This window comes from Cryptotermes secundus, unplaced genomic scaffold, assembly GCF_002891405.2.
Source record: "Cryptotermes secundus unplaced genomic scaffold, Csec_1.0 scaffold446, whole genome shotgun sequence".
NCBI lineage: Eukaryota > Metazoa > Arthropoda > Insecta > Blattodea > Kalotermitidae > Cryptotermes > Cryptotermes secundus.
The window spans coordinates 1,050,876-1,064,299 of NW_019731271.1; the positions used below are offsets into that span (position 1 = coordinate 1,050,876).

Sequence of the window (13,424 nt, forward strand, 5' to 3'; positions counted from 1 at the left end):
AGCGATCGGACCGTTAAGCTGACCATTTATCTCCGTAGAGTACGTAGTTTCAGAATACGGGGAGCTGTACCTTCATTATCCCAAAACGTCTTCCTACGCGGTGTTTAATTAATCAAATGGATAAATTTACCTTTGGGATTTAGTCGGCATTCGTTGCAATTGCACAGGTCAAATATATTTTCTTATTTTCCTAAGAGTGTTCCAGTGCTTCAAGATTTGTTCTGATTTGGAAATGTATCTCTATTGTACACTCACTTGATTTTATAAGGTCTTATATATAGTAACGTCAAAATTATGTGGGTCTAGGTCTACATAAGATCACAATGACTTTCTTCATTCTGATATTTAGAAAATATTTGAATGACTTCAACAGTTTTTCTTTCGTTCAGTGTTACTAATATTGTTTGTGATAATAAGCAGTAGCATCTAATGATGGTAATGTCAGTTATTTTCATGGGCCTTTTACCTAATTACCCGCCATTAAAAATAAAGCAAGAAAAATGATGCTATATACATGCATGTATAAATCTATATAACTTACAAATAAACGAAAAATATGAAGCAGATATGAAATATTAGGCCTTACTACCAGTTTCTCGCCTACCATACTGCATGAAAACTCGCATTTTATTAAGACTACGGAAAACAGGGTAACATTCTACTTAAATTAACACGAATTTGTGCTGAGATGTGACGCCGAGTACTTTGTAGATGGTATCAGTCTTTCGGAGGAACCTGATGACTTCAATTCTATCCTAAACATGGAAGTATCAGACTGTTCCTAAACTTTTGTACCTATCCAGCAAACCATACGACGTTGAATTCCAAGTCTCTGTGAACTTCAAATATCATATACTGAAAGTAAGACTTTAAGTTCTGACAAGAGGTATGTTTGTTTGTGCAGGGTGAACCATGATGTCAAAGAAAGTTACCATTTATTTTCTATAAAGTACAGGATAATTCCACATGTTGAAGTGGATATGACTCTGCAGAAAACGCTTAAGAATAGATAGAAAACACTCCGTGGCCTGTGGTCCGCGAGTGAACCGACCGAGCGACCGCCGCTTGTCGGCGAAGTTAGCGCCAACTTTAGCGGATAGAGGGTGTCGCGTGGTCAGCGCAACGGATTCCCACGGCCGTTAATTTCGGTTTTCTAGACCGGAGCAGCTACTTCCTTGAAATAGCCCCTCAATTATCCTCACGAGTCTGAGTGAACCCCATTCCAGACCCATACTTCTCAGAAAATCTGGTAGCACCAGGAACCGAACCCGGGACCTCTGGATCTGTAGGCATGAACTCTGACCACTAGACCACAGAAACCTAATTAAAATTACTTTTAATTTAAGTCAAAGGGGAAGAACACTTTTGTAAATTCTGCGAAAGTTCGACTGAGGTCGAAAGAGGCTTGTATGGCTATTCATGAAAGGCAGGAGAAATATGCATGTCGAATCGTTGGCAGAAGACAAGGCATGTTAGGTCCACCAGAGTTCGGTCAGAGAGAATAAAAGATAGTCGCGTAGTATATTCGTAAGTTACACAGAGTATAAATTTACAGATTTAGTCACTGAAACAGAGCGTTTGATGGGTTTCATCTCATTTCTATCAAACTGTAGACTTTAATTCTAAATTAAGATTCTGACCTTTTAAAGTTCAGGTCCCTTTTGTTCGGTCATTTATCGATTAGTGTGCATTTTTTTGCGATGACTTTTGAGAAATTAGACATGCTTCACTAGGAAATTACCTCGATTAGGCCAAGAACCTTTTCTTTCCAGATTTTTTCAAATCAATTATTCACTAATCATTCTAGCATGCGATGTTATATTGTCTGAGATACTGACATCGCTGTAAACTAACCACAAATTGACATATTTAGTTTACAGCAGAAGCCAAAATGAACCAAATTAAGTTCACTCGTCAACTACTGTTCAGACTATTTTTTTTTCTGTGGCGCTACAGCCCCAATTTTGGGCCTAGGCCTACGTCCATGAAACTCTCCGTTTCACTTCGGTTTACTAGATTTTACACATACGGTGGGACTCCTTGGGCGAGTGATCAGCTCGTCGCAAGGCCTCTACCAGTAGACAAACACAGAAAAATGCACACAAACATCCATGCCTTGAGTGGGATTCGAACCCACGATCCGAGCGAGCGTAGACAGTGCATGCCTTAGACCGCTCGGCTACCGTGACCGGCACTGTTTAGACTATACCCGTAACAAATATAACTGAAATGCCTGATTGTTTGGGAAAATAAACATGGGATCAGCTAAATAAACAGATAAACTAGAAGAGGTGCGACATCCATTCATTTTATGTATTTCATATATTTGTGATATTGTATTAAATTCGTATCGTGTTTGCACATCCCGAAGTTCAGCAACGCTAACCAAAATCACGTTATTGGACACCATTCTAAGCCAGTTTCATCCACTTCAAAACTCACCTCCTATTTTCTGACATCCAGCTTAATACTCTAAGGCCGGGCCATAGCTCAAGCGGTTAGTCGCTGGCTTCCCACCGCGGCGGCCCGGGTTCGATCCTGGGTCTGGCCAAGTGGGATTTGTGGTGGACAAAGTGGCGCTGTGGCAGGTTTTCTCCGAGTGTTTCGGTTTCTCTTGCCAATCTTCATTCCACCAATTGCTCCACAATCACCCTCACCTATCATCTGGGGCTGTTACAATAGGCCAGAAGTGGCCGCGGTACAAGGGACTTAGTCTGACCCCACTAGCAATAATAAAAATAATAATCCTCTGCGAACTCCTTCTCGGTCTTCCAAGTGGACGTTTTGCAAACGTGTGTCTCTTCAAAATTCTGTATCCAGTCTTTATAATCCCCATTCTTGCTACATGTTCACTCCATAGTAGTCTCCTAGGCTCTGTTATTCTAATAATATTATTATGTAACTTGTACAACTCAGGATGTTCTTATTATAATATCCAAAAGAACTACTTTGCTTCATCCTTATTAATTTCAAATTTTCTTCATAAGAATTTTATTTTCGAACACTTGTAGTATGTGTTCTTCTCTGAAAGCCAAGGAAATCGAGAATGTTAAAGTTATTATGTTACTAAACACGTGACACGAGTGGGTTTCTCTTTGTTGCTCAGAATGTACCCAGCAAGGAACTGGTCAGAGTTGAGTTTACTGCTACGAGATGGCAGTAGAGTTCAGGTTAATTAAACTGGCACAGGGGCATTTTATGTGGTCTAGACTTTGATCAATAGGACTACCACCCATGATATTGACCTATAATAATTTTGATGACATTCGAAATGTTTTTTGTTAAAATACATAAAGAGGAACTTAGTAATACGAACTTCGAACGTAATATTTGTAGGCTGATCGGATCAAAGATACAGTGATTGGTAGGCTGGGGAGAAAATGCAAAGAACATTTTAGTCGAAATAACCGGATTGGAAAATTCTATTTCTAGAACTCAATCTAGATGTGCAGATAATAATTCAGTAAATTCATCTTCTTCTTCTTTTCCTTCTTTCTCTTCCACAGTAAGGACTGGGTATACAAATTCCTTTCTGAGGCTACCGAATTGCTCCTTCCAGTTTACTTCGGGCGAGTTACTCCCGATCTTCCCATTGGATTACAGAAAAATATCTACCACGCTTTACGTTCCGCACGTTGTATCCACTTCATTTGATACTTTTACTGTGTAACACCTTTTATCATATTTCCTATTCTTATCGTCTTCATAAATGCAGAACAGATTTTTAAGTATAAAATGGATTCCCAAGTGATTTCAGCAACATTAACGCTAAACAGTTAACATAAAGAAAGAAAGAAGGATATTTAAAGATAATATTCTTCATAAATTTCGGAAATTCGCTACTTAAAAATACTGCAACAAAATACATTTTGTACATTTGGAATATTTTGTTTAGTTGAGTTTACCCCTTTCCATCTTAACTTCAGACCTACAGCTCTTGGGAACCATGACTTCCTTCACGTCAAATGTCCGTTGTTCTCTCCTAATTTCCTTTTGCCTTCATCTCTTTATTTTCAGCTGCCATGTCAATCTGGGCTTTCCTACTTTCTTCTACTGACAGGCTTGCTTTAGAAAGGTTTCTTAGCCACCTTTATTTGATCCATTCTGATCACATGCCCAAGCCCTTCAGGTCTTCTCCTATTAATATCTGTTGCCAGATTAGTTCTGGGTTACTCGTAGTTTCGATTTTCCATATTCCTTGCTTAGTTACTGCTCCATACACCTTCAAAACTTTCCTCTCCCATGTATTTAGTATACATAACTTTATTATTTTCAAGCGCAAACCATTTCATATCTGTACATAATTACTGGCCTTATCATTGCCGTGTAGATTTTATTCTGTGGTGCTCTGCTTGCAGTTTTAGAATTATAATGATGTAAACTATAAAAATTTAGTTGAATTTTAGGTTCTCCCGGCAGTNGAGCATATCATTGCAATATGAAATTCTTCCGCCGTAATTTATTTTTAACGTATTAATATGTACCCTTAATTTCCTCTATGTACAAATGGGAGCGCAAGTCGGTATGGCGACTGGCCACGGACTGGACGGCCTAGTGTTAGGAGTTCCAATTTCGGTAAGAACAAAGTTCTTTTTCCTCTCCACGTCGCCCAGAGAGATTCTAGGGCCCACCCAGCCTCTTATTAAAGGTTCCGGGGGTTCTTTCCTCGTGGTTAAGCTACCGGTCTGACCACTCATCTCGAACTAATACTGAGGTCAAGAATGCGTGAATCTATACATCCACACCCCCATACGTCTTTATGGCATAGTACTCAGTTAAGTACAGGAAGAAATTTATCTTATAAATGGGAGACAATGGTCCTTCTTGAGAAGCCCTCAGCTGCGCAGCCACTCGAGTATAGTTTAATTTTGACGTTTTTAGACAGCAGACGAGAAGACAAAAGGTTCTGGACTGAATGGTAGCAAGCTTTACCCGAATTCAATCTCACTTTAATTTTCTCCCGAATCAAATTTTGATCTGTTAACAGATTTTCCCAATATTTGAACTGTGCCACATTTTAAAGGACTTGTAGAAAATGGGATACATAATAAGTACAGTAAGTAAAGCTATCCCTGTAAGAGGCCGTGGAGGCCCATAGGGTTGTGAGATGTTGAGGTTCCCACATTTTCTAGATAATTGGCTCATAAATGGCTATATGGTTGTCAGCCTTACACGCCGGCCGCCCTATACCATCAAGAATATTCCTGGTACTCATTTCTGTTAGAGGTTGAGTAGAGCCTAGGGCCATAGGGCGGCTGAAAGAATTAGGTAAATTGAAAAAATTCACTTCATTGGGATTCGATCCCGCGACCTCAAGGCTTGTAGCATAGTGCCTCAACCAACTACGCTACCGCATGGGAGACATAAATCGGAAATTTGCTGTCTCACATCAGTAAATATGTGGGACCCACATAACTTACTTAAACCCATAATATGGCGATCTAGTCTTCCCCTGACGCCTGGTCTGCAGTAACGGAAAGTCCTTTACATGCCACTGGGTGCGGACCTCGAGAGAGGAATGAAGCAGTAGCAGACACCTTTATCCCCAAAAGGAACTAATACGTTATAAAAATTAAATTATGTCCATCACTTAATATTCTACAAGCGAATATACACATTTTGAAGACTACTTTGAAATATTCCCGAATAAAGCCATATTTCAGGGACCGATGTTCTCTTGGCACATTCCTGCAATGGAGCGTTAATTTGCAAGAAACACAAAAGATGATGTCATCACTGAGGACTGAATTTCACGTCACGCGTCTTTAGTCGAATGTTGCCATTGTTATATACTTAGTGATTCGTGGTACTCTGTTCTGTCTATCTTTGATTTATGGATAATTTTCTTTTGTTGCTTGTCTAGGGGAATGCTAACCGTCTCTCCTTCTCTGTGGTCTAGTAGTCAGAGTTCCTAGCTACAGATCCAGAGGTCCCGGTTTCGGTTCCCGGCGCTACCAAATTTTCTGAAAAATAGTGGCCCTGGAACGGGGTCCACTCAACCACGTGAGGATAACTGAGAATCTACTTGAATGGAAAAGTAGCGGCTCCGGTCTAGAAACCCGAAATTAACGGCCGCGGGGATTCGTTGGGCTGACCACGCGACACCCTCTATCTGCTAAAGTTGGCACTCGCCGACAAGCAGCAGTCTCTCGGTCGGTATAGTTCGCTTGCGGACTAAAGCCACGGAGTTTGTTTTTCTTTTGTTGCTAGGTGTTATGTATCACAGCGTCCTTACACAAGTTCACTTCGGGCTAAATACATTTAAATGTTGGGGTGGTTATAATCATTTGCGCCTAGAACGGGAAGCCGGTTTTGTCCCCACCTGCCCAAAGACAAGTTTTAATATCGCCTGGTCCCACAAATAGTTCAGTTATAAGAAGCGTCTCATCGCGATAAACGGTGAAGGAACAAAACGCAGGCAAGCATACAGTAGGCACAGTTGACGTGAAGCTGATCGTAACGAATTATTCTTGATTTAATTAAAATTAATTCTAAGCGACCAAATCGAAAGCACAATAAAGCATTCGATTTTTGAAAGTAAAATAAATAGTTACAGCAGCAAACAAACAAAAACTGTCACTTTGAATGAAAATGGAACAAAGTAATATTCTAAGGTAAACCGACAGGATAAAAGTGACGAAACGGGATTTTACCGTTCAAAACGGAAAGCATGGTTACCCTAGTCACGCACATAAATTGTAACAGAACTTTGCGTTTATTTTTCCAATCACGTTATTCGAACCAAGATGTGTCAAGCGTTTCTTTAGTGCAGTGGTCCTGAAGCTCGTGGGCAGCCCTTCTGGGAATGGGCTGGGGCTTGAATGGATTCCAAGGGAGAACTGGAGGCCACGAGTAAAACGGTTAACTAACTGCATAGTGGCGTTTCAGAATATTTACTAAAATTTAGTAAATTTATTTTGGAAATGGTTCGAATTTGAAGAAATTGTGATATACTACATTATAGAAGTTGATCAAAGTATATAGGTCTTAACACTGTCATTACGTTTTGTTCATTCGGAAAACTTTAATAAAATGAATTGATGTTTAATGTTTTTACCCATAATTTCACTCTTCCTTATAGGGTACATACGTATATGGCACACACATGGGTAAAGGAATTAAGGGTTAGTTGACCAAGATACGAGGGCCGAAATAACATCTTTTTCAATCAAATAATTCGTGGGTGCATGAGGGTTTGGTGAAAACAAAAAGGGGGGCATCATATCAGAAAGTTTGGGACTCACTATTTTGATGTGTGTGCTTCTTGTGCTTGTGAAAGAATACTGTTTTTTTTTTGTAAATATTTCCGAAATTGCTACTCGTTAAAAATTGATAGAAGAAAAATAATCACACGTCAATAATATATTTATTCCTGAATAAAAACCAGTAATCTGTCGCTTTATATTTAACATATTTTACTCTAAGGATTAAATTTCTCGTTAAAGTTCATTTTCATCAGGTTGCCAATATTTGACATTAATTTATTTACAGTTTTATTCATCACAACGAAATTTTTATACTTTTAATGAAGTCACTGAAATATAATTTAATTACTACAATTAACAAGAAGAGGAATTATCTGATAACCTCAATAAAATGACTGACGAATGCAAATGTCTGTGGGTTACGCCCTGTTGCCTAGCCACTGACACAATAGCTATTCTATTTTAGTACACTGAATTGCCACGCGCCACTGTCACTTCCAGTTCCAAAACCCAAGTGATCGTTACATAATCTTGTGCTTTAAAATATGCTTATGAGTGATAAACGAAGGTTATGTTGCATATTGCTTGACCAGAACGGGCACAATAATTCGTGAGCGATTTTCATATTTAAAAAAATTGTATCATCAAGGCGACTGTGACATGTCGCCCTTTCGTATTCACGTTTATACAGATGTTGTCGGCAGAGAACTCCCACGCACGGAACATGCGTTGAGCATGCCGGGAGAAGATACATCCCCACGCAATACACCGACGCCTGCGTATTTTGTGTCACGACGCCTCCCTCATCCTCCCTCGTCTAAGTTTTCCAGCGTCCTTTTCAGCTTCATTCACCACCGCCATCCAGGATCGACAGTAACGCCACCAACTCACCGGATCAATACCTTCCATTCCACCCGATGTATGTGTATATAGTGTCCTGACGTCATTGCCAGGCCACACGCCATTGGTTTAGATTTAACGCATCCTATTATATATTAACCTCTGCATGAATGAGTAATTTTAGCGAAGAGGGTGAAAAAGGGAGAGGATGGTGATGTGTTGAAAGATTCTCAGCCCCATTAAGTTGTGTTGTACGTTTCGGATACAACAAGGTTTCGGTTGTCGGGACTATTTTCTTTGCGAGTGATCGGTGTAAGGAAGTTATGTTTTATATATGACGGTGAAGCTGTCGAGTGGACGCCGGCCACCATCATCACTGCCACATATACAACCAAGAAAGTGTTTCCTATATTTAACCCTCCCCAACCCTCTCTCGGTTTCCTTCCCCACCCTGTCATCCAAAAAAGAGAAAAGGGTTGTGATGCGGTTTTTATTCTTCTCCGCGGTGACTTCTTATCAGTACAACTGCACATGAACTGTGGTGACGTGTAAAAGCAGACCGCTAGTAACGTGTAACGCATCGGGCCTGTTAAAGCGGGAGACATTTGCAGACTTCAAAACGGAGAAGTTTCCGACTCGTTGTACATCGCACAGAGTAATGCGAGAATGGGGCACGAAATTAAGCGAGATGTGTGTAAGGGAGAACGGAATTTGATAATGCAAGATCGCTACGTCATCGTCGGTAGTAGTGCCTGGCTACACATCTGCACTACAAACGAAGAGATCGTCCCATCGGACAAGAATCCTACGTAGCGTCTTCTTCGTCTTAGATAAATTCAGTCCCAGTTACAAAGCGAGTATCCAAAATGCCATAGACAAACTAGAAATATTTTGATTTTTGTTTTAATATCTCCCGTGTGTGTCTGATATTTTATTTTTATTTATGTGTGAGTGTGCGGTTATTGTTTCTGAAAAGACGTGTGTGTATAGAATAGTTGAAGTGATATCCATCAATGTAGTAATTAATAAACAGACATTTCGCGTACAAGGCTAGACCAAAAACGACCTGAACGAGCGAGAAAGAGCTACGCCGAAGGAGCGCGAGAAAGAAGGAAGGAAATAGAAAGAGAGAGGGTATTAAAAAAAAAGAGTCTCGGATAGAAACAAAATGGTGGCCGTCGGGTGGCTCTGTATAACAGATTCGCATCGCAGCAATGGTGGAGTCATTACACCACGAAAGTGTCCAATTCTTCTTCCTGCCCTGTGCTGTCGGAAGCAACAAGCATTCTCAGGATAGAACAATAGCCTCGGTGCAGCGGGGCATCATCATTCAACTCACCATCACTCTCATATTCAGAATTAATAGTGTCATCTCCTGCTGTCACTTGACGATGGCGGATTTGCCGGATATGTCGCACCTCACAGCCGAGGAAAGACGCATAATCGAGTCTGTCATGATGAGGCAAAAGCAAGAAGAGGAGCGTGAACACGAAATCATGAGGTGAGTTTGGTTTGAGTTCTGTTAGCCGTTTAGAACTTTGGCACTTTCCATGCCGTTTGACCTAAAGCAGGACTATATCTAAGGCTTATCTTCACCAACATTTTTAGTAGGCTTATAACTAATTACTAATTCGTGATTAGTGTCAGCTAAAATACATTGCAAACAAATATAAAATATTAACGTGCAAGAATATGCATGTTTTCTAAATGTGTTCGTTGGTATTCTTCATCCCACGTTGTCTTTGATGTTCATTTATTGCAGATAAAACTATACTTCTGCAAAACTAACGGCACGGAATCATTCAATTAGTTTCCTGATATTTAATTAAAGCGAGAATCAGCTGGCCCGGGACAAGGTCCAGTGGAGTGATGCTGAGAAATGTAATGAACCTTCCGGTCCAGTAAAAGTGGATATTTTTTGACCAGCTGGGAAACTTCAGTTTTTCAAGATGGATTCTACTGAATCATATTAGTTCTTCATATTTCGTTAAATATTCACTATACCGAAAGTGTTTCAATTTAAAATTCATCTGGCTCAGGATAGAGACTTGTGGCTGACTGTTGTTAACATGGTAATGAATATTCGTGTTCCATAAAATGTTGAAAAATTCTTCAGTAGCTTAGCGGTTTTTGGGCTTCTCAAGAAAGACTTGGTTCCGTGGAGTTAATTATAACTTGACATGATACGTAAATATTTTGTACTGATAGCCTTCCTTTCCTTTGAGAAATAAAGCTAGATTTGAGCTTCATATATGCTTAAGGTAAGTTATGTTCGACCATTGCCAACCGAAATAATGTTCACCCACCAAATTTGTATGTGACTCGCCCAATGCCAAATTCCATCGACATCCACTCAGAGCTTCTGGAGATGAGACGTAAGGATGAATCAATTAAAGCACTTGTAGATGTATAATGGGACAACAAATAAAATTACTTGCCCTTAATCCTGGTGTTCAGGTTTAGAAGCAGACAGATTAGGTTGCAAAACAAATAGTACAACTAGTGAATATCACTCCTGTGTCTTTTTTATTTTTGTGGGTTTTCTTATGATGCTCGCAGCAGCAAGATTAGGCCTTTATGGAGTCTAGTGATGGGATGACGTAATGATGCATTGCAGGGTGTTTGAATGGAAGCTATCGTGACGTAATCGAAGTACTATTTCATCTTTTGTGTGGAGGGATGAAAAACCTTAGGATAGCCGGTGCCCCGGCGGAGATTCGAACCGAATACCTTTGAAATACCAGTGTAGAGTTTTAGTGTTACGCCAACCCGTTGAGGTTTCTTGTGTCATGTAAATTTCAAAGGTCATGTTACAGTAAAACGTCAGTTTCCTTCACCATAAGAAAACATTTCACGTAGCTGCCATATTCATACTTTCATTTTCCTGAATGTAACAATTTTAATATTACGGTCCTAGTAATTGCATGCAAATCTAAGATTTACAGCTGTATAGAATTCTGACACTGTTTTCAATTGCGCTAATTTTGTTTGCCTTCTCACAAGTTCCCATAATGATCATGTTGATATTGTTGGTCACAGAAAGTTAAAAATAGGCGCGAAGGAGGAGTATCCAGTAATATGATAGCAAAGCGGATTTCATGCTAATCAGCCTGGTCATTTGTAACATAAAAATTTCTGGGATATAACGCCATGTAGATTCGTAAATGTGCACCAACTTTTCGGAGGAACTTTCTGCTTCTCTCGTCTTGCGCCGTGAAGATGCTGGCGGAAGTTTCCCCCGAAATGTTGGTACAAATTTATAAAAGTCACTGGATCACATCCTGAAAGACATAATTTTGACAGCCACCCACGTGGACACCTCTAATCTCACATACAGTGAGAATGTTTGTGAGCCTGAAGCAAATAGTTCGGCCGGTCCGGCGGGAAGGACACATGCTACCTGCGTCACCACCCATCGTGTTAGTACTCGTGGCATAGTCGACAGGCAAATAAACTATACACATTACAAATAGAATATTGCCTCAATATAACTTCTAACAGATATCGTAAAATGATCCTAGGCTTTATGTACCGGCCGACCGTAATTCCAAGATCCTTCCCATGTATTAAATATTTGGTCACTCCTATTACAATATTTACGGTGTAAAAATGGCACGTGTGATTTATACGTTGAAACGAGTATTCATATGCAATAGCCATATTAAAAGTAAGAAGACACTAACATAAATTTCAGAATGCTATAATTCTAAATAAAAGGAAACTATTCATGTTTTCGGAGATGAATTTAGACAGACGGCGCCGTTATTGGGCAAAAGGTAAAAAATAATGAGGAAAAGGGAACAATATCAAAACTCTAAGGGCTCACCTAAGACAAACTGAATGAAATCGGTGCTAGGCTTGAACATTTCGCTTCAAAATCCTTTAGGTTCCTTGCAGAGGGAACCAGGTTTTAAAGTTACAAGTTTGTTCCATTTTCGAGAAGGCACTTCAATGTGTTAATTTGAATGGTTTACGGGGGTGCCAGGAATGCGTGCGTAACAACAGGGGCCGTTTCCGGCATCTGCTGTGATGTGGGTGGATTTTGTTTTTGATTTTCTGGGCTATGGGCTTGTCGATTGCGCAATGAGTACAGACACGCGCAAAAGGATTTGATGAAGGAGGCTTGTGTTTCTACCGTTGGACTGGTCAAACGATTTGAGAAAGGTTCTCATATAAACTCCCGTAAATTCTAAAGGGCTAACAATCTTATTGATATTTTTATATAAATTAATAAATGGACGGAGAGACGGACGGACGAACAACACACAGACAGTTAGAGAGACATAAGCTCGGTCAAGCTGGGCGTTAATTGGAATCATAATTCATTAATTTATTATTATTATTATTAGATTTTTCTTGTATGGCACGAGAGACCAGTGCTGCCCAAGGAGTTCCGTTTTCTGGATTTCGGAATCTTATTTGTAGACATTTGGTAGAGCTCCTTGGAAGGGGGATCGGCCTGTAACAAAGTCTCTACCCACACAGGACAACGCAAATATAGAAAAGAAACCGATATGCATCCATGACGTGAGTGGGATTCGAACTCATGATCCCAGCTTCTGATCGGTAGTAAACATTACACGAATTAGACGGCGGGACCATTGAGATCGCCTTATTTCTCTGCTTTACTCTATAATACAAATTTTGTTTGAAACAAAGTGATCTTGAATGTATGTGGTATAACAGGAAACAAATATATGGGCGGATTAAATGAAAAGGTAAAATTGTCCCTGTGCTAATTTTTTTAAGTATCACGCCATGAAGCCATTTAGGCAATTGGATGTATAGCTCCACCATTCTTGACCTCAGCACTAGATGGAGTTGAATGGTCAGTTTTACGTCTCTGTAGATTTATCCCCGGGGAACGATCCTCCGGCATCAATCATATAGGAGGCTGGGTGATCCCGAGAACCGGTCTGGGCGCTGTGAAAGAGAGACAATTCTTTTACCCCTGTCGCTAATTAAACTCCAACAGTCCAGCTCATAACCCGTCGCTGTAATGGATAAAAGAGACCTATTCAAAAAAGTATCAATTAGTTCTACAGTGCAACACTAATATTCAATAAAACTTATTAAAAATATTAATTTAAAAGTTTTACACTACATGTTTCGACCAATGTGGTTTTCTCCAGGTGTTGAAAATTATGGATGAGGAAGCTGCACAGAGATTGAACATCAATTGCTGTTTTGTAACAGAACTGAGAAGACTGCAACTTATTTTCTCTTTTGCACTGTACACGTAACAGCATGAATTTCCGTGTAATGAAGTACATTTTAATTTTCCCTTGCTGGTTAACGTAGAAATCTGATTTTGTTTTGTTTACGTGGACAATAAATAGACGAAGGACCTTTTCCTGCTGACGCCATATAGTCAGGTAG

At 39.9% G+C, this 13,424-nt stretch overlaps 1 protein-coding gene across 8 annotated transcripts in view; it reads left to right on the plus strand.

Moving 5' to 3' along the window:
* Positions 1-8,185: 8,185 nt before the first annotated feature.
* Positions 8,186-13,424, plus strand: part of LOC111866799 (regulating synaptic membrane exocytosis protein 2) — a 204,580-nt gene continuing 199,341 nt past the window's right edge. For 4 of the 8 annotated variants that reach the window (XR_004513258.1, XR_004513257.1, XR_002843212.2 and 1 more), the window contains exon 1: positions 8,195-9,546. Coding sequence is in view for 2 of the 8 variants with exons in the window: in XM_033752416.1 (XP_033608307.1) it covers positions 9,260-9,546 (287 nt within the window). In the remaining 6 variants the exon portion in view is untranslated. Of the gene's footprint in view, positions 9,547-13,424 lie in introns of all 8 variants that reach the window. The other 4 variants (XR_002843213.2, XR_004513259.1, XM_033752416.1 and 1 more) reach the window with 3 other exon arrangements.